This window comes from Xylocopa sonorina, chromosome 11 (genome assembly GCF_050948175.1).
Source record: "Xylocopa sonorina isolate GNS202 chromosome 11, iyXylSono1_principal, whole genome shotgun sequence".
NCBI classification, from domain to species: domain Eukaryota; kingdom Metazoa; phylum Arthropoda; class Insecta; order Hymenoptera; family Apidae; genus Xylocopa; species Xylocopa sonorina.
Window position 1 is genome coordinate 10581507 of NC_135203.1, and position 18083 is coordinate 10599589.

General features: G+C 32.5%; 5 protein-coding genes and 1 non-coding gene across 9 annotated transcripts in view; 5 read left to right on the forward strand and 1 right to left on the reverse strand.

Annotated features, from left to right (window-relative positions):
* The window catches only part of LOC143428867 (putative RNA-binding protein EIF1AD), a 117119-nt gene extending 99701 nt beyond the window's left edge, over window positions 1-17418 (forward strand). The window contains exons 1-3 of one of the 2 annotated variants that reach the window (XM_076904107.1): window positions 12674-12828; window positions 16784-17056; window positions 17137-17418. In XM_076904107.1, the coding sequence (XP_076760222.1) occupies window positions 16790-17056; window positions 17137-17334 (465 nt within the window). In that variant the 5' untranslated portion in view covers window positions 12674-12828; window positions 16784-16789 and the 3' untranslated portion in view covers window positions 17335-17418. Of the gene's footprint in view, window positions 1-12673; window positions 12829-16783; window positions 17057-17136 lie in introns of those variants that run through there. The other variant, XM_076904108.1, reaches the window with a different exon arrangement.
* Window positions 268-2097, forward strand: Ndfip (Nedd4 family interacting protein). Its single transcript, XM_076904650.1, has 6 exons — window positions 268-475; window positions 837-983; window positions 1048-1188; window positions 1311-1434; window positions 1505-1690; window positions 1778-2097. Exons 1-6 carry the CDS (start codon window positions 449-451, stop codon window positions 1879-1881), a joined length of 729 nt encoding a protein of 242 aa, XP_076760765.1. The 5' UTR covers window positions 268-448; the 3' UTR covers window positions 1882-2097.
* On the forward strand, window positions 2903-2974 carry Trnaq-cug (transfer RNA glutamine (anticodon CUG)). The gene has a single exon. It is a non-coding gene; the product is annotated as a tRNA-Gln (tRNA).
* On the forward strand, window positions 3768-5800 carry Cyp40 (Cyclophilin 40). Its single transcript, XM_076904119.1, has 6 exons — window positions 3768-4077; window positions 4244-4381; window positions 4466-4767; window positions 4832-4969; window positions 5044-5298; window positions 5357-5800. Exons 1-6 carry the CDS (start codon window positions 3993-3995, stop codon window positions 5573-5575), a joined length of 1137 nt encoding a protein of 378 aa, XP_076760234.1. The 5' UTR covers window positions 3768-3992; the 3' UTR covers window positions 5576-5800.
* Window positions 5848-12484, reverse strand: Cep97 (centrosomal protein 97kDa). 3 transcript variants are annotated; one of them, XR_013102479.1, is made up of 13 exons: window positions 12342-12484; window positions 11942-12093; window positions 11617-11775; window positions 11448-11549; window positions 11135-11331; window positions 10812-10895; window positions 10415-10710; window positions 9293-9493; window positions 8632-9234; window positions 8422-8554; window positions 8126-8342; window positions 6988-8039; window positions 5848-6924 (listed from the first exon to the last, which is right to left on the reverse strand). XR_013102479.1 is itself a non-coding variant. In XM_076904040.1 (12 exons), the coding sequence occupies exons 1-12, from the start codon at window positions 12352-12354 to the stop codon at window positions 7461-7463; spliced, it is 2736 nt and encodes a 911-aa protein (XP_076760155.1). In that variant the 5' UTR covers window positions 12355-12484; the 3' UTR covers window positions 5848-7460. The 3 variants fall into 3 exon arrangements, 2 of the variants coding, with proteins under 2 accessions (XP_076760155.1, XP_076760156.1); XM_076904040.1 differs by having other exon boundaries at window positions 5848-8039; XM_076904041.1 differs by lacking the exons at window positions 10415-10710; window positions 10812-10895 and having other exon boundaries at window positions 5848-8039; window positions 11139-11331; window positions 12342-12483.
* Window positions 12960-16653, forward strand: Tam (DNA polymerase gamma, catalytic subunit tam). Its single transcript, XM_076904028.1, has one exon. The coding sequence runs from the start codon at window positions 12960-12962 to the stop codon at window positions 16638-16640; it is 3681 nt and encodes a 1226-aa protein (XP_076760143.1). The 3' UTR covers window positions 16641-16653.
* Window positions 17419-18083: the final 665 nt, after the last annotated feature.

Consider the following 18083-nt stretch of genomic DNA (forward strand, 5'->3'; position numbering starts at 1 on the left):
TACGATAACATTAATTATCAATTACATACTTCCGGCGCGGAGAAAAATTTTCATTTGTTAAACTCCCGTCCTAAAACCGGATCTTCAACGAGAGCTCGTAGAGAGCCAATCAGAATTTGATTCGGAACCCATAGTTCTATTGCGTAGAATTTCCGATAAATGTATCTAATGTTATTGGAAAAGAAAAATTAAAATTTTCACATATCAGAACGAATACTTATCGCCGCATAACAATGAGGTTGATTGTTGAGAGAAAGTGATAAGAATGATAGACGTGAAAGAGTAGAGAAATCTACGGTCACGGTGATACAGCCTTGCCAGCTGTCAGCCATCGATTGTAAGAACTTTTGTTACCTTAGAAAACGGCGATACAAACGAAAACAGTATTTTTGATTTCTTCTACGTAACAAAACTTGTTCATCCGCGCTTCTTATAAATTTCACCAAGAATGGATAATAATATTCATTACAATATGGTATGTTTCACAAACGATGCTGATTGCTATAAATAATTCTTTGTATGCAATGTTTTAAAGGCGATAATGAATAGTTTACAATTCATCTGTAGAAGTGTTCTTTTCATTGTCTCAATGTAGTTTGCTTACGTAAAACGATGCATAAAAAAATATTGCTCTTGCCACTTGTCGTTTGTTCTTTTTAATCGAAATTTAATATTAAAACTTAATAGAATCCCTCTTGCTTTGTTATATTCTTTTAGTTTCTTTAACGGTACAGAGCACTATGAAATGTTTCATAATAATTTAAGAAACATATGGTCACTATAAATGTTTTGTTGACCAAAGGTATCAAATTTGTGTATTTATGATTGAATTTTAGCCTTCGCAAGCAAACAATGATTCAAATAGGGAATCATCGACCCAAAATGAAGTACCCACGTTGACTGTGTCATTGCCAGCTATGCAAAGTGATACAATTAATTCGGGAAACATTGCTGCAGCACAAAGTTCAATTGAGAATCAAAGGGTATGTTATAAATTTACTGTTGCATAATTGAAAGCAGATATTATTAAGCAAATTGTGATTATAGGCCGAAGGTGAAGAAATACCACCTCCAAAGGCTGATTTTTCAGCTCCACCACCTTATGAAGTAGCTACAAAATTACCTAGTTACGAGGAGGTTCAACGCGAGAAAACTTTACAAGGAGAGCCTTATCCTCAAATACATATGGTAATTATTCTTTTACAGTTTTAATATATCGATACCTTAGTTCTGAAAGCTTTAAATGTTAAACAATATTTCTAAAAGTTACACATGCGTGTGTTTTGTATGATTATATCATATTTTTATAGCCTGACAATATTAGAACACCACCAAGGCCTTTAACAATTCTGGCTATAGACACTGAAGTAACAGAAGGAGATCCGGAAAGTGGTTTACTTGGCACTGATTTTATGTTCTTTACAGCATTTTTAGGTACAATAGAGTGCGTGATCGTTTTACTATGTGTCGTTTAATCAAATATTTATACACGTTTCTATTACAGTTGCATTTTTGTTTAATTGGATTGGATTTTTACTCTTGATGTGTTTCTGTCATACCATTGCTTCTCGATATGGAGCATTATCTGGTTTTGGTCTATCTTTGACGAAATGGACATTGATTGTTAAACATTCCACTGATCTTGCATCCCGTGAAAATTCATGGCTATGGTGGCTGATAATGGGATTTGGTTTGTATTTTTGTATTAACATTTGCTAAGTGCTTATATATTAATCTGTAATAGTAATATTAATATGTAGTATGTTTAAATTTTCAGGAGTTTTGATTTGTGCACGAGCGATTGTCCAGTATTTGAATATTAAACGCGGCTGGAGATTACTACCTGGAAGTGCCCAGGAACGCTTGCTCTTTTTTTATTAAGCTATTAATCTTGCACTTTCATCTAACTTGGCTTTAGATCAAGCAGCATTTCTAACTGGGGTTGTATTTGTACAATATATATAGTCTACACCCTTTAAAGATATTACTTTGTATTGGCTACTATACTATTCTATTACTAGAAGAGGAATTAAAATTATTGTAACAATTTGCCAAAATTGCTTATACCTGAGATAAACAAGGCAACATAAAAAAGAAGCAAATAAGATAATTTTTGCACACAATATTATGTGTTAGTATCACATAGATAAAATAAATTGTAAATTTTCATTGCTCAAATAGCGTGAACAATGCTTTAATGTGAAATACTGTTATTTTCTGCATTGTTCGTTTAAATATCAGTTGCTTCGTAACATCTGATACATATAAGTTTATTACTTATAAAAATTGATGTTATAAGTAAAGAATTTATTTTGAAGGAAAAATCATAAAAGATCATTGTTCTTAAACAGGTATGGAAGTATCAAAGTTCTCTAATAGTGGTATTGTGTAATACATTTTAGTATTAGATAAGCTTTTAGAATTTTTATTATATATGATCTATGTACTGATAATCTGGATTGCTTGTTTGTATATTATTATAATTTATATAGAGAGAATTCTTATTGAATTTGAGGATATAAGTTACTCTTATGAAATATGCATACGTATGTGCGTGTATACATTTATGTATATGTACACATACAGATATGTATAAGAAAAATTGCTGCGAATCTATATATATATATATATTATATGTTATACTGTCAAATACTTCATTGTTATATACTTATTACAACAATATAAAAAGTTAATGTGTCTTATATTTTTTATCCATAATTATGTATAAATATACTTTTTCTCTATTACTTTGGACAGTTTTAAATCATTATGAAATACATTATAATGGTAGTATATAAGATTGTCGATATATTTGCACATATTTGCATTAATAGTAACAAAATATTTTTAAATGTAAGAAATCTCTGATTTATATAATATTATATAACAAGCACTTCCAAGTGGTCCCATGGTGTAATGGTTAGCACTCTGGACTCTGAATCCAGCGATCCGAGTTCAAATCTCGGTGGGACCTACCCTCATAACTTTTTTCTCTTTTATACTTTTTTATTATGAAGCTAATTTCGCACATAATATGTTTTATTTTATAATAAGAACTTTGTAAGACACATCTACTATAAAATAAACAAATCATAAAATTGTAATATCATTATATTATATATCATTTGAATATTTCCCGTTTTAGAGGTAAGAGAGAGACAGATATATAAGAAAGCTATAAAAAAGAGGGAGAAAGTTGATACCGACCTTACTCTAGAACCCGTAGTGTCATCCCCATGAAAAGTGCTCAAACTGGTCGCACATAATTAACGACAGGGAAGTAAACTACTGAAAACTACTGGCGCCATCTCTTGGAGGACCGCTGAAACTGGTCGGGCATTAGTTTCACTACTTTCCGCAAAGATGGCGCTAGTAGTTCTCAGTAGTTTACTTCACTGTCGATAATGCTGAGCGACTAGTTTGAGCACTTTTCACAGAGATGGCGCCAGGGGTTCTTGAGTTGGGTAGGTAACATCTGTCTCACTCTTTCTTATAGCTTTCTTATATATCTTTCTCTCTCTTACTTCTAAGGTGACATCACAGTGCTCTTACTATGACAGATTTGTGTTGTCGAGGTATAGATTTAACATATAATATATTTTTTAGTAGGCACTGTTACCATTTCAGTTTCGCTTTCAACGTTACCAATTCAGTAGAGAAAATAAGATGATAATAACGTAGGCGGAATATTAATATAGAAAGATGAAATTCCTCTAGTAATGTGGTCATTAATTTGCTTCCACATAATCTGAACCGTATGTAAAAGTGAAGGGGGAAGTAAAATTTGTTGAACAGTGAAATGAAATTTAAAATATTTACTAGCAGATGGCACAACAAAAACAATGTTTTTTTAGCATAGTCGATACTTCAGTTCATATAACACAAACTACCATTAGATATTAGGTCTATGTAACATATCATCTATGCTATTATTTAGAAAAACAAGATTTTAAAAACTCACTTCATATGCATGGAGACGTATTAACTAAAATATGGAAGATTCATTAAAAGACCAAAGCAGTAACTGTAAAAATAATCCGATCGTTTTCTTAGATGTAGCAATTGAAACAGAAAAAGGTAATGTTTAGGGTGTACAATCACAAAAGTATATATATCAATTTTTAACTTTCAGTGTGTGTATTACTGTTCTTTTTTATATTTTATATTTGTACTTCCATTAGAATTTTTTAAATAATTTATATATATATATATAAATATGTATGGTGTATACTATGTGATACAGTTGGAAGAATTGTGATAGAGCTTTTTAAAGATGTTGTACCTCGAACAGCAGAGAATTTTCGTGCATTATGTACTGGAGAAAAGGGTATTGGAATTAGTGGGAAGAAACTACATTACAAAGGGTCAATATTTCACAAAGGTATAACAGAATAGATGCGTCTGTGTTTGTTAAAGGTAATGCAACAAATGAATGTATCTAATGAAGAAAGTTTTGATGATTTAGTGTTATCACCAATTATGATCCAAGGCGGAGACATAATAAACTTCGATGGAACTAGTGGAGAAAGTATATATGGAGCACAATTTGAAGATGAAAATTTTAAACTCTCTCACTCATCAGAGGGCCTATTAAGCATGGTAAATGAGGGTCATCCAAATAGCAACAGTTCTCAGTTTATTATTACTATTTCACCTACTGTACATTTAGATAATACCAATGTGGTATTTGGTAAAGTTTTAAAAGGAATGGGTGTTGCAATCGAAGCATCTCAAGTCGAAACAGATGTGAAGGATGCACCCAAAAAGGTGAGCATGAATTTTAGTTTTGTATGTGTAATTTATTAATATATGTGAACATATTTTATTATAGAGGATACATATAGTTGATTGTGGTGAGTTGAAACAAGATCAAAATTGGGGTCTGGAAGAGAATGATGGTACTGAAGACGTGTTTACTCCGTGGCCTGAAGATTGGAATTATTCAACAACAAACATCAAAGAACTAGATGTAATTATACTCTAACTGTATGTGCTCCTAAGAAAAGAATCCTTTTTTTAATAGACATTCATGGATATTTGTAGCAAAATTATATAATGGAGGTCGTTAGGAAGATAAAAGATTCAGGAAATCATTATTATTCGAGGAAAAATTATATAGATGCTGGTCGGAAATATAAGAAAGCATTACGTTATTACAAGTGGATGATCAAGACAGCAGATGTACCAGATTCTTCCAATAAATGGGTGGAGAATACCAAAGTGGCATTATTACTGAATCTTGCAGCTGTTAAACTAAAAGGAAAAAATTATCGTGATGCTTTGAATCTTTGTTCGGAGGTAAGATTAAATTCAGTGTGTTATATTGTTAGTTGTTATTTAACAATTTTATATTTAGGTTCTACAATTGAATAACAACAACAGTAAAGCATTATTTCGAAGAAGTCAAGCATACATGGGACTAAACGAATATAATTTAGCTTTGTTGGATTTAAGGCAAGCGTTATTAGAATCTCCGAATAATAAGGATATTTTATTACAAATTTATAAAGTTAGAAAGGTTATGGATTCATATTTAGCTGTCGAAAAAGCTTCCTGTCAGAGAATGTTTAAATGAAAACAAGGCATTTTATAATAAACTTTGTAAATATAATAAAATTTTATACATATATCACATAAATCAGAAAATAATACAAGTAAAACCGTTTTTACTTGTATGTTTAATAATTTTTAGTAAATACTGTAAATTAATTGTATGCTAGCCAAAATTATTTAAAGACGATTTCTTACACGAGAGTAGTACCAAATTTAACCAACATATAAATACCTTTCTATTGCAAATATTTTTAATCCTGAGTTAAAAAATTATCCAAACTATTTTTGTATACTTATGTGGAGTATTCAAGAAAAGGGCAAGAACATAAGCTGTAGCATTGCGAACTTATATCGAAAACATTAATGTGAATCTTGTTACGTTAAAAATGTAGTATCTTATCCATAGTTTGTTAAAAGTTTCTAGAAACATGAAGTAAACATATAAACCATGATTACATCACATCAAATACTCATTATGTCTAGCAAATGTTACCGAATTTTGACGAATTGTGCGCGCGCGTGTGTATGTATGTATGTGAATTATATTTTTTTATAATTTAAAACGCTATATTCCAATACAAAATTTTAATATGCAAAAAAAAAGCAAATATGATCGAGAAAATCATATAGAAGTCAATTATATAAAAGTAAATGTCATTATGTACAATCTTCCTTCGGTGTATGGTTTATTCATTAAAACCTGAAACCTGTATAAAGCCCTTAGCAATTCTGAGCACTAAAGTGCATTGTATCATAGCAGGAGTATATCAGATAAAATAAATATTAAAACAGTTTTAGTTGAGATTCGCTTGTAGCTTTTTCCTTTTTACTGCAATTATATTTTTACAGTAACTACTTTTTTATATGATCGAAGAGTTTCGAATATTAAAACTGAATCATTGTACGTACATAAAAAATTCTTATAGCTCCTATAAACAAAAACTTGCGTATTTTAACAGTTATTTCTCTTTTTCTTGAAAGATTTTATTTGTCATAATAGCACTGTATATCTATACAATAAGTTTCAGTTAATATCTACAGCAATTACATGTAGGAGCTTTTGCAGTGACTAGATTAAAAATGCTTTCATTATCAACTACATTTTGGAGCAATATTAAATGTTTTTCTGTACGATTTCATAATTCTTATAATAAATAAATAAATTAATAAATAAGAAAATAAGTATAGAAAAACTAATACCTGTTTATGTAACATTATTGAAGAAACTTCTTGGTAAAACGTAAAAACTCTTTTATCATTAATAAGGAATGTATTTAAATCTGAAAATCCTTTTTTATGTCCTTATAAATAATTTAATCTGAGAATTGACGAATAACAGCGGAGTCTATGGCATAGAATGTATAGTTGTTCCTGTACAGTAATATTTTTATTACAATCTTTTAAGGAAGGAGCAAAGCTTTCTGCGAGACGTACCTATAATGGTCTTAAATACTTAACACTTTGTACATCGATGAACGTTTCAAAAGCCAGATATGTGGACGGAAAAATCTCAAAATTGCTTTAATGACCACGATGTACGACAGTGAAAAAACTTAATGACATGAGTATTTAAAATTCAGTTATTGATATTTGTTCTTCTTTAAATGTATTTTGTGATAAACTTTTCGATTTTAGCGAAATATCTGTTTTCGTTATTTTAAAATGTAGGAAACTGTATGTGATTAAAATCATTGAATTTGGTTACCTGGGTATAATTAAGACTATTTCGAATTTATATACAATGAGCAGTTTTTAGTTACAAATTTTTATCAATTTCATTGATAAATCGGATTCATTGGAATTCATGTTTCTTTCTTACTAATGTTTCGGTTCACGGCTTTAGACTTTGCACCTTCGTTCTTTTCTCTACCATTCTCTTTTTAATATCTCGTCTTCTCAGATTAAAATTATTCCCTCTCAACTTCTTCTGAATTTTCTTCTTTTTTTAAACTCGCGCAATTTTCTGTTGTAATTTCCGTTTCAATTAAATTGTGTAATTCTTTGCACAATGTTTCCTCGCATACTTCCCCATTTATAACTGCGTTGTCGATTACATCGTATCCATTTTTTGTATCGTGTTCTACTACATCCTTAAAATCAGTCTCTATAATCTCCTCGCAACTTTTAAACATATCAGGATGTTCGATAGAATTTAATACTTCAGGATTTTCATTAGAGTTTAAAATGTCGGTATTAACTTCGTCGTCCGTCGTATCAGTAGACTGAGAAACTTTTTTTAATACGCTATCGATCAAATTAGATGCAAAACTTTTATTCTCGTTCCCTTCGTGAATTGTTTGATGAATTGGCAAAGTTTGTGGTCTATGTGGCCGTGCGTAAGGAAATGTATTTTCCTCACCCGCTGGTGTATGAACAGCCGATATTTCCGTTTGAGTTGCAACACCATTGTCGATAAGATTAGGTTTCGATTGCATATTCGACATGCAACGTTTTATCTCTGACATTGAATCTTGCAATTGTTGAACCTAGTTACGTACCGGAATTTTAGGGTAAAGAGATAGCAATATGCTCATATAGATTGGGGAAATATATAGGGTAATAGTCGTTTTACCTGAGTGTGTAACAAATTACATGTTTGCGCTAAATTAGTCACAACATCTACGTTTTGGACAATATTTTCATCGTTATTTGCAGTATCTCGATTAGCAGTGGGTTGTAGACTAACAACTTTCTTCCATAACGCATTAATTGCTTGCATTTGCAATAATTGCAATTTATGTTCACTTTCCAGTGCAGTTCTGGTAGCTTCCATATCAGTAGATAGTTTCCTAGGAGATTAATAAATTATACAATATTTTAAGAGAGGGAGAAACAGAGAGAGAAGAAGAGAAGAACTTAAAATCGTACTGTATATATTTGTTCGTCCGAATCATTTCAATAGTTTTTAGTATAGTGGTTGCCTTTTTATTAAGATTTCTAGTATGATATCCCCTCCACATCCTCTGAATGCATATTGCTGCTTTTTCAGCTTCGTCTTGATCTATGTTAAAAGTAGAAAGATTATTATGCCTCGGAATGTTCTATTTTAGTAATCGATTAAGGAGAAAGTAGAATCACCTTTATTATCTTCTTGTCTTCTCTGAATAGCCCTATGTCGAATGCTATCCAACTTTGCTTGACATACTTCACTGTCTTCGTCGCTACTTTGAGTAGCATTCCCAGCATCTCCATCTCCACTTTTTTTAATTACACTACTTTTAACTTTATCGTTTGCACTCTTTGGCCTTTGTATAGTTCTACCTAAGTTTGGCGAATGTTTTGTACTTCTTTTTACAGGTAACGTTTTACTTTGAACGTAATTGTTGATTTTTACACTGTGAGGGCATTTGCTGCTAATACTTGTAATAATAGGTTTAGCGATATTTGGTTTCCCAATAGCGCAATTAGTTGCCGAGTTACTTTTTACAAGTGCGTTCGCTTTTATAGAAGCAAGATTTGTCTTTGCCATTGGATTTACCGTATTTATTATAGGAATAGCTTTCCCATCTCCATCAGAAATGGGTTTATTCGGCATTGTAATTTGACACGGTGACGTTAATTTACTCGGCGGAGTTTTTGCTAAAACTCGAGAAAGGCCGGACGGTGGACGAAAATCTGGACTCATCAAAGACTCCGGAACTGGTACTAATTTTGTTGCAGCTTGCAAAGGACTAGATGTTTCTGGAAATCGAACTTCCATCTAACAAATTCCAAGTAAAAATCGATAACGTTTATTTACCTTCTGTTTCTTGTGAAAGAGCAATATTCGATGTTTTGCTGTTCAGAGTATTACAAAGCATATTTGGATCCAAACTTTGGGTCATCAATGACTCTTGGTCTTCGTTTAATATGGCATGACACGAAGAAACCATGGCATCGGTATGGCAACTAGCGATCATTCTATCCGGTGATCTTATTCTTAACGAATTTCTTGATGTACCTATTTAATTAAGCATCATCCACCTTATATATTCCTTATTAATTTCACATACAATTATATATTTGATTGTACTTAATTCCTTGTGACCGACTTAAATTATAGAGACATGCAAATGATATCTGGCTAAAAACAAATAATATACGAATTGTGAACTATGTGAAATATATTTCCAAATCGTCAAATGCTAATTTGCTAAACAAATTTTCTAATTAGCATCAGTATCATAACATTGCTGTATTTTCATTCTCCAAAGTCATTTTGCGCGCTATAAGCTTAAAAACGTAATCGCTTACAAAAACATACTATATACTATTCTTCATTCATCGAGATGAGTCAGTAGCTGTAAACAGAAGCACGCAATGGCTATTTAGGTTAGACAGAAGCAGCCATATTTGTGCTTTGCACAAGGATGTTTTGTTTATTTCTCCTGATTCATCTCGCTGAATAAGGTATAGATATAAAAAAAAGACATAAACATGTGCATTAATCCAAGATGAAATTTTTTCACTATGTACAATATTATATTTTTCAAAAATATCACATAAGATTTTGGTTTTTAATATTTTTTAAAAATACAAATATTATTTGGTCTCAGATTTTTACACATGCATTTAATGCAATTATAATTGTGTATGATAAATTTTCATCTTGACTTTGGATACCTTTACAAGGTGAATGGCACACACAGTATTTTGCTTCATAAAATTTTGGTGATTGTAAACATTTATCTTCATAGTATGTCAACATTGGCGCAACTAGAGAAAATACATTATAACTAGAACATATAGGTGCATGACGACTGGAAAGTGTACATCACTACTAGTCCACGTTTAACAATTATGAGAAGAAAAACTTTACGAAATCCCACTTTTTCGTTATACTTGCGATAATAACAATGAAATGAAAGATTAATTAACTCACTGGCACGTCTAGGTGAACTTGTCCTGTTATGACTAAGTCTACGCCTAGTAACCGGAGAGGGTGTCATTCCGACGCTACTTAAGCTGTGCACACTTCCAGCATCGCTTTGTTGATTTAATTGCTGTTGATGATGTTGTGCCTTACTTAAAATCAGCCTAAGCTTCCTGTCAGTTTCATTTTCTAGAGATTCACCAGAAAGTGGGCAGACAGACGCTAAATACTGTGCAAGCAATGCATGTTCGCCATCACGGAATTGTCTACCACGTCCCTGAGAATATAGCCACTCTGCCTTTAAACTGAGTGGCCATTATTTTGAATGAATTTTAATTCATTTAACTGAATATATGCTGCTCATTAAATTATACATGAAATAACTAATATACAAAAAGACACCCACCTTTCAATAGGGTCAACAGGATAGCCATCAATTGATTTCAAGCTCATACACCAATTGATAACAAAAGGTCGATAGTCAAAACCACTATAAGCTATCTGTTAAGAAGCTATAGCTGTAAGTCTACTATTAGTATGAATCGATTTTTCTTTGGTATCTAACTCTACAAGCAGATTATATTTTATATATAAAGAACAAGTCTATGCAATTACATCAAGAGATATGAGGAAAGATAATATTTTGTGAAAAGTATTTCTGTAGTATATTGCTAATTGATCTCTAACATCTAAATGAAAATATAAATTAAACAGTTTCAAAAAGGATACATACTGTTACCTGTCATACTAACGCATGGATTATTAGCAATTGAGAAATTTATTACATTTTTTAAATTAGCCAAATGTGACATTTCATTTAAGTCAGTAATGTTGTTATTTGCCAATGTAAATGTCTCAAGGGAACTGGGTAGATAGCGTTCGCATTGCCTTAATGTTATTATGCGATTGTTATGTAAGAACAGCTCCTAAAATGTCATTAGTTTTCTATTAGAATTAAAATTAGAAATTATACATTTGCTTATTTAAGGGGAGAGAGAGAAATCGAATAGGGATGAAAGAAGTTAATTTTCATAGATATTACCTTCAAATTTCTTAAATAAGATATATCCGAGACGTGACTGATGCTGTTTTCAGATAAATCTAAGTGTTCCAACTTCGTATTCGTATGCAGATGTTCAATAGACTATAAAATGATACGATGTTATAAAGATTCAATAAGAAACTTTACCAAAAACTTATGTCTGTCATACCTTTATATTATTACCAGCCAAGCAAAGAGTTTGCAAGTTTATCATATCTTTTATACCTTCTATGGTCAGTATACCATTATTTGCTAGATTAAGAGTTACTAGATTATGTAACTTCGATACGCCGTGCATACGTAGCAATTGATTCCGTACTATTGAAAGCTGAAATAATTGAATTAAAAAGTTCACATAAACTTGTTTGTCATATGAGAAAGTTGATTGACATGTACAGAATAAAGACATGTCATGAGAGAGACACAAAATTATGCAATAGAAAGATCTGTATTTTATATTAAATATCCAACGTGTGCTGTCATAAACGTATTACCTTAGTAATTCTGTGATAAGAATCAAGATTATCGAGACGTTGAAGCTTATTATCGTCTATGATCAATGTACTGATGTCTGCATCCGACGGGCAACGGGGAAGCTTCTTCAGACCTTGATCACTTAAATCGAGTGTATCGCATACTAAAGATTCTACATAAATAACACAATTCCATTGTTATTAATGCTGAATTAAACGTATAAACGTTAATACATAAAATAACAGAGAATGTCAAAAGTGGCGTGTATGAAATCGCAATGGAATTACACTACTTTTACGTACAGAACAATTAAAGAGGAAAAATTCTATTAAATTAGAATGTACTCAGAATATCTAGCATGCTATCGCGAAGATGCTTCTTTTAAACGTTATCTAATAAAAGTATGAAATTTTTACTAACCCGTCGAAGCCATGATGAACACAATAAACTGATAGACGCTATGAAGATGTCGTCGTGATCACTGTAGTGCTTAATGTAAGAAGAGATGACATAAAGTATAATAAAATTAATTTCTAAGATTAAAGTTTTATGTAGGAAATGAAGGAAATAACATTACATCAATGTCCTTTTTTTCTAACTTCAATTATTGTCATATTCATCGCATTTCCGTGCGATATAAATCTATTGTTAAATACTTCACATACAGTCGAATGAAAATATATACATTACACATAATAGTTTAATACTGTATTTACAATATGTACATAATACAAATTCCTTGATTACAATAAGCGGTACTTTCTACGATGAGTTTTGAAATTGCGCGTTTTAACATGGCGATAAAAGAGTTCGAAATATTTGACATATAACTTCACTAGTTTTGTTAAATTTATCAGCTAACCCGAAAGTTTTCATATATTTTTTAAAACGTACTTGTTATCAATAGGTAAGACTATATTTAAGTATGACTATTAAATATACAAATAATATATTTTTTATACATTCTTGTAATGATAACGTCACGCGTTAATTGTGAGTATCGTGAAATTGTAAGAGAATGTGAGAAATAACTTAACAATGAAACGCCGCTTAATTGATACATCTATTGGGAATTTTATTTTAAATCAGAACATTAACAATTCCCGAACGAAGCAGTTTACAAAGAAAATTATTCGTTTTAAAAAATGTGAATCTCTTCTAACCTCAAACGAGAATACCGCTACGTGCGATAAAAAACACAAAAATAACATTAACGATGACACTTCCAAAGCTTCAATTATTTTACCAAATGAAACTGAAATACTCGAATCTTCCATACCTAAAAATTTTGAACAAAGTTTTTGTATATCATATTATATGAATAATAATAATAATAATAATAATAATAATGACAGTGTTAACGCTGCAGTAAAATGTAAGAATACCCAAAATGTGCAAAATGAGACTGAACAGAAGGAAACGAACAATAAAGGGATTAACAAAAGTGAAATAAGAGTTAATGAAATTAATATGCAAATGCTTCCACAATCATTGCATAAGCAAATATTCAAAAACTTTCAGAAGCAGGAACAAATATCAAAGGAAGAGATAAAAGCTATAAAACGTGATTTACTTTCATATGGAATAAAAACTGAAGATGCAAGCAGACAACCTAACGTAGATATAAATATACCTCCTTTAGAAGGTGATACTATCGAAGAACATTTTTATAACATTGGCGCAGCTCAGATCAAGCCTTATGTAAAGCTTGTAAAAGATATTATGAAAGATATTCCTAAAATGCCAAATAAATGGATGTTAAATGAAGGATGGACTAGATATACCGCTGATGGGATAGAAAGTGTAGATCACCCATTGGAGGATGCGATTATTTTTGATGTAGAAGTTTGTATGAAGGAAGGCCATTTACCAACACTCGCTACTGCTGTTACTGATCAAGCATGGTATGGTTGGGTGTCGAAATCACTGATAAATGGTTTAGGTAGAAATTTTGAAGGCAAACAGTTTACTATGGATGAATTAATTCCAATGGAAAGTACAGCTACCGAGCACGGAGAAAAATTGAACACTTTTCACAAAAAACCAAAACTTGTAGTTGGTCACAATGTTTCATACGATAGGAGTAAAATTAAGGAGCAATATTGGTTGAAATGTACAGGTTTACGATTCATTGATACAATGTCACTTCATATATGCATCGGTGGGATTAATAGCTATCAAAGGGCAATTTTAAACTCTAACAAAGTCACAGAGGAGAAGCTGGATTTAAAGATACACACTTCCTTAAATAGTTTAGCAGAGGTTCATAAATTTTATTGCGGTTCGGAAATAAATAAAAATTTCAGAAATTTGTTTGTAAATGGAACATTGGCAGATATCAAAGAAGATTTCGATTCTTTAATGAAGTATTGTGCAAGCGATGTAATCGCCACCCATAATGTATTACGCCACTTGTTTCCCATTTTTGAAGAAAGATTTCCTCATCCTGTTACCTTAGCTGGGATGTTAGAACTTGGTACAGCATATCTGCCCACTAATTCTAACTGGCAGAGATACATAAATGAGTCAGAATCTACGTTTGAAGATTTAAATTATGAAACTAAGATCATTCTCGCTAACAGAGCTAATGCTGTTTGTGGACTTATGCACAATGAGAAATATAAAGAGGATTTATGGATGTGGAATGAAGACTGGAGTACACAAACACTTCAAGTGAAAGCACAATCTTCGAAAACCAACAAGGAACAGATTAAAAAGCAAATGGCAGCAAAGGAAAAAGATGTAGAAGCTCAAAGTCGTTTAACAGATGATGATGAAGAAGAAGAAGAAGATCCATTGGAGAAAGAATTTGCCTATTTAATGGAAACAAGAAAGTTATTACCTATAAAGTTACCACATATGCCGGGATACCCTGCCTGGTATAGAAAACTTTGTCCCAAAGCGAATAGTGAGAATTGGTTACCTGGTCCTCAAAATATAAGCACGTCTATGCAGATTACCCCGAAACTTTTAAATCTGACATGGGAACGTTATCCTTTACATTATGTAAAAGAAAAAGGGTGGGGTATTTTAGTGCCGTATAGTAACGACTTAAGTATCGAAACCAAAGTGCCTTTAAAACAACTTTTGGCTCAATGTCCTTTGCCTAAAATGGAGCATTCATCCAACGGATCCGATTATACAATGTTAAATCTTAACAAAGAAGTACAAAATGAACTGCACAAAACTGAGTTTTGGTATAACAAGACGAAAAAGCCGAATGTCGAATTAGCTAATATTTATAACGGTAGCGCACACTGGTGCAACGTTGCTATAGACAATTGTTGTTACTTTCTTAAATTACCACACAAGGATGGGAAAAATAATAACGTTGGTAACCCCTTAGCCAAAGATTTCCTAAATAAATTTTCCGAGCACGTTTTGGCTGGTTCAGACGCAAGTGCTACGGAAATATTAAAAATCGCCAGAATGTTATCCTACTGGAGGAACAACAGGGACAGAATCATGTCGCAGTTTGTGATTTGGTTTGAAAATTCCTATTTGCCAAACAGTATTAGAAATACCAAAAAGGCGATGCGTTATGGAGTAATTCTACCTTTGGTAGTCGTCTGCGGAACATTGACCAGACGCGCAGTAGAATCTACGTGGATGACCGCTTCCAATTCTTCCGCTGAACGCGTTGGTTCTGAATTACGAGCGATGATTCAAGCCCCGCCGGGATATAACATTGTTGGCGCCGATGTTGATAGCCAAGAGCTGTGGATTTCGTCTATGATAGGGGATGCTTATTACAAGAAGATTCACGGAGCTACACCGTTCGGTTGGATGACGTTAATTGGGACGAAATCGAATGAGACCGATATGCATAGCGTCACCGCTAAGGTAATCGGGATTTCTAGACATCAAGCTAAAATCATTAACTACGCTAGAATTTATGGTGCCGGACAAAAGTTTGCCGTGAGGCTCTTGAAGCAGTTTAATCCGTGTATGACGGATGGCGAAGCGATATCGAAATCTCGAAAAATGTTCACCATGACGAAGGGCAAAATGGTTTACAAATTGAAGCCTGAATACATTCATGAATTCACCGATAAAGAGTACTCGTCTTACGAGGCGTGCAAAATGTCCAAATTACACGGTAAAGCGGTAACAGAAATGTTTGATAAAGGTAAATGGGTTGGCGGTTCAGAGTCAGCGATGTTCAATAGACTGGAGGAAATCGCCGGGAGTGCTCATCCTGTCACGCCATTTTTGAACGCCAGATTAACTCGTGCTTTGGAAGGTCAAATAAGTAACGAGAAGTATTTGCCTACAAAAGTGAATTGGATAGTTCAAAGCGGAGCAGTCGATTTCTTACATTTAATGCTGGTCTCAATGAAATGGCTGATGAGAGACAACGTACGATTTTGTTTGTCGTTTCACGACGAGGTCCGATACCTGGTGCAGTCGCGATGCAAGTACAATGCAGCGCTTGCCATGCATATCACTAATCTTCTGACACGATCCTTTTGTGCCTCGAGGCTTGGAATGAAAGATCTTCCCATGTCAGTGGCATTCTTTACCTCTGTCGAAATAGACACTGTACTGCGTAAAGAATCGGATAACGATTGCATCACGCCCTCGAACCCTCATGGATTAAAAAATGGATACGAAATTCCTCTAGGGGAGAGCTTGGACGTTTGGTCGGCTATAGAAAAATCTAAGGGTTCTCTAGGACCATGGCATGACGCGAAGAAACCGACGAAAAATATCGATTAAATAAAAATGAAGTCGAAGACAAAGACAATCACTGAAAGCTATCGATTAGCTTTGAATTATATAAAACAATGAGCGATACACAGAAATGAAAATTTATATGGAAACAAATTTACTTAGCATTTTTGTTACGTTTGAATTTACAGATCAGAATGTCCAAAACAACGAAACTTAAGCATGTCGCCAGAGAGATCGAAGATATGAGCATTCCTACCGAGTCACAATCGATCGTGCGAATAATTGAGTCGCGTGGTAATAATCTGCATGAAGTTGCGGATCCGGATGGGACTCAATACCTCGTATCAATGCCACCGAAATTTAGAAAAAACATTTGGGTGAAACGAGGAGATTTCGTTTTGATAGAACCAATACCGGGAGGGGATAAAGTGAAAGCTGAAATTGTCAAGATATTAACACGAGTACGTTCCGTTACAAATAAGTTATAAATTTTTATATATGTATAATTCTAATTTGTTTGAGGATAAATTTCATTTGCCAGGAACATAAAAAATGGTATCGCGCTCAGAACTGCTGGCCCAAAGAATTCGACGAAACTTTAAGTTCCGATCAAAGAACAATTGGAGACGAAGATAACGAAGAAGACGACCTCTTTGTAAATACTAATAGATTAAGGCATAATTATAATAGGACGGATAACGATGATGATACAAGCTCCGATGAATCTGATTCTAGTTAATATTTCTGTTACAATAATGTAAGTATTAAAGTTAATTTGTGTAAGAAAAGTGTCCGTTTGTGAAATAAATATTTTCTTCATCTATTTGTCTTGTTATTTTAATATGTTCCTTGCAAATCGGTGTACCCATCGATATGGAATTAATCGACAGAAAAATTGACTATTTTATTTCACTATAATAAAATAATACACCTTCGTTTGACGTAGTTAGGTGTTATCGCAAAAATTATCGTTGCATTGTCCGATTAATCTTATCGACCAGTTTGATTTTTGCAATTTGATACGCGGTTTACTTTTCATCAATTATTTTCAGTTATGAAATTATGTAAAATCCTCTTAAAAAGCTGTGTTTATAACAGAAACGAATTTTGCAGTAAAACAGTACGATAAACAAAGTCAAATATAAAGAAAGATAAAACGCGAATACCACGGCAATGATTAATATTTCTTCAATTCCCTTGTAAACATTATAAATCGCAAAATGCATCGCATCTATAAATTTAAAATATTTTTTGGCGTAATGAATCACAGTCGTATAGATAAGACAATGATACGATAATAAATATGCATATTCGAAATGCAGAAACATACTTGGAGTCGAACAATCTTTCTTCTCCGTTTTCCGTTGCGATCTTTCATTGTGATCTTCATTCTTAAAAATCAAAACTATTACAGTTATTCACGTCTTTGACGAATGGTTAATTAACACGAATAAAAAGTTATGACCAATATTTTTCTCATTAAAAAAG

What these genes read in the sequence shown, in the direction of transcription:
- Tam (XM_076904028.1), top strand. Translation starts at nt 12,960, where the DNA reads ATGAAACGCCGCTTAATTGATACATCTATTGGGAATTTTATTTTAAAT.
- Cep97 (XM_076904040.1), bottom strand. An exon ending in CTTATCACAGAATTACTAAG is followed by an intron (nt 11,776 to 11,941) that starts GTAATACGTTTA and finishes CAATTATTTCAG; the next exon opens with CTTTCAATAGTACGGAATCA. An exon ending in CGGACGAACAAATATATACA is followed by an intron (nt 8,343 to 8,421) that starts GTACGATTTTAA and finishes TTAATCTCCTAG; the next exon opens with GAAACTATCTACTGATATGG.
- Ndfip (XM_076904650.1), top strand. Translation starts at nt 449, where the DNA reads ATGGATAATAATATTCATTACAATATG. An exon ending in GTTCTTTACAGCATTTTTAG is followed by an intron (nt 1,435 to 1,504) that starts GTACAATAGAGT and finishes TTTCTATTACAG; the next exon opens with TTGCATTTTTGTTTAATTGG. An exon ending in GTGGCTGATAATGGGATTTG is followed by an intron (nt 1,691 to 1,777) that starts GTTTGTATTTTT and finishes TTAAATTTTCAG; the next exon opens with GAGTTTTGATTTGTGCACGA.
- Cyp40 (XM_076904119.1), top strand. Translation starts at nt 3,993, where the DNA reads ATGGAAGATTCATTAAAAGACCAAAGCAGTAACTGTAAAAATAATCCG. An exon ending in AGGGTCAATATTTCACAAAG is followed by an intron (nt 4,382 to 4,465) that starts GTATAACAGAAT and finishes TTGATGATTTAG; the next exon opens with TGTTATCACCAATTATGATC. An exon ending in TGAAGGATGCACCCAAAAAG is followed by an intron (nt 4,768 to 4,831) that starts GTGAGCATGAAT and finishes ATTTTATTATAG; the next exon opens with AGGATACATATAGTTGATTG.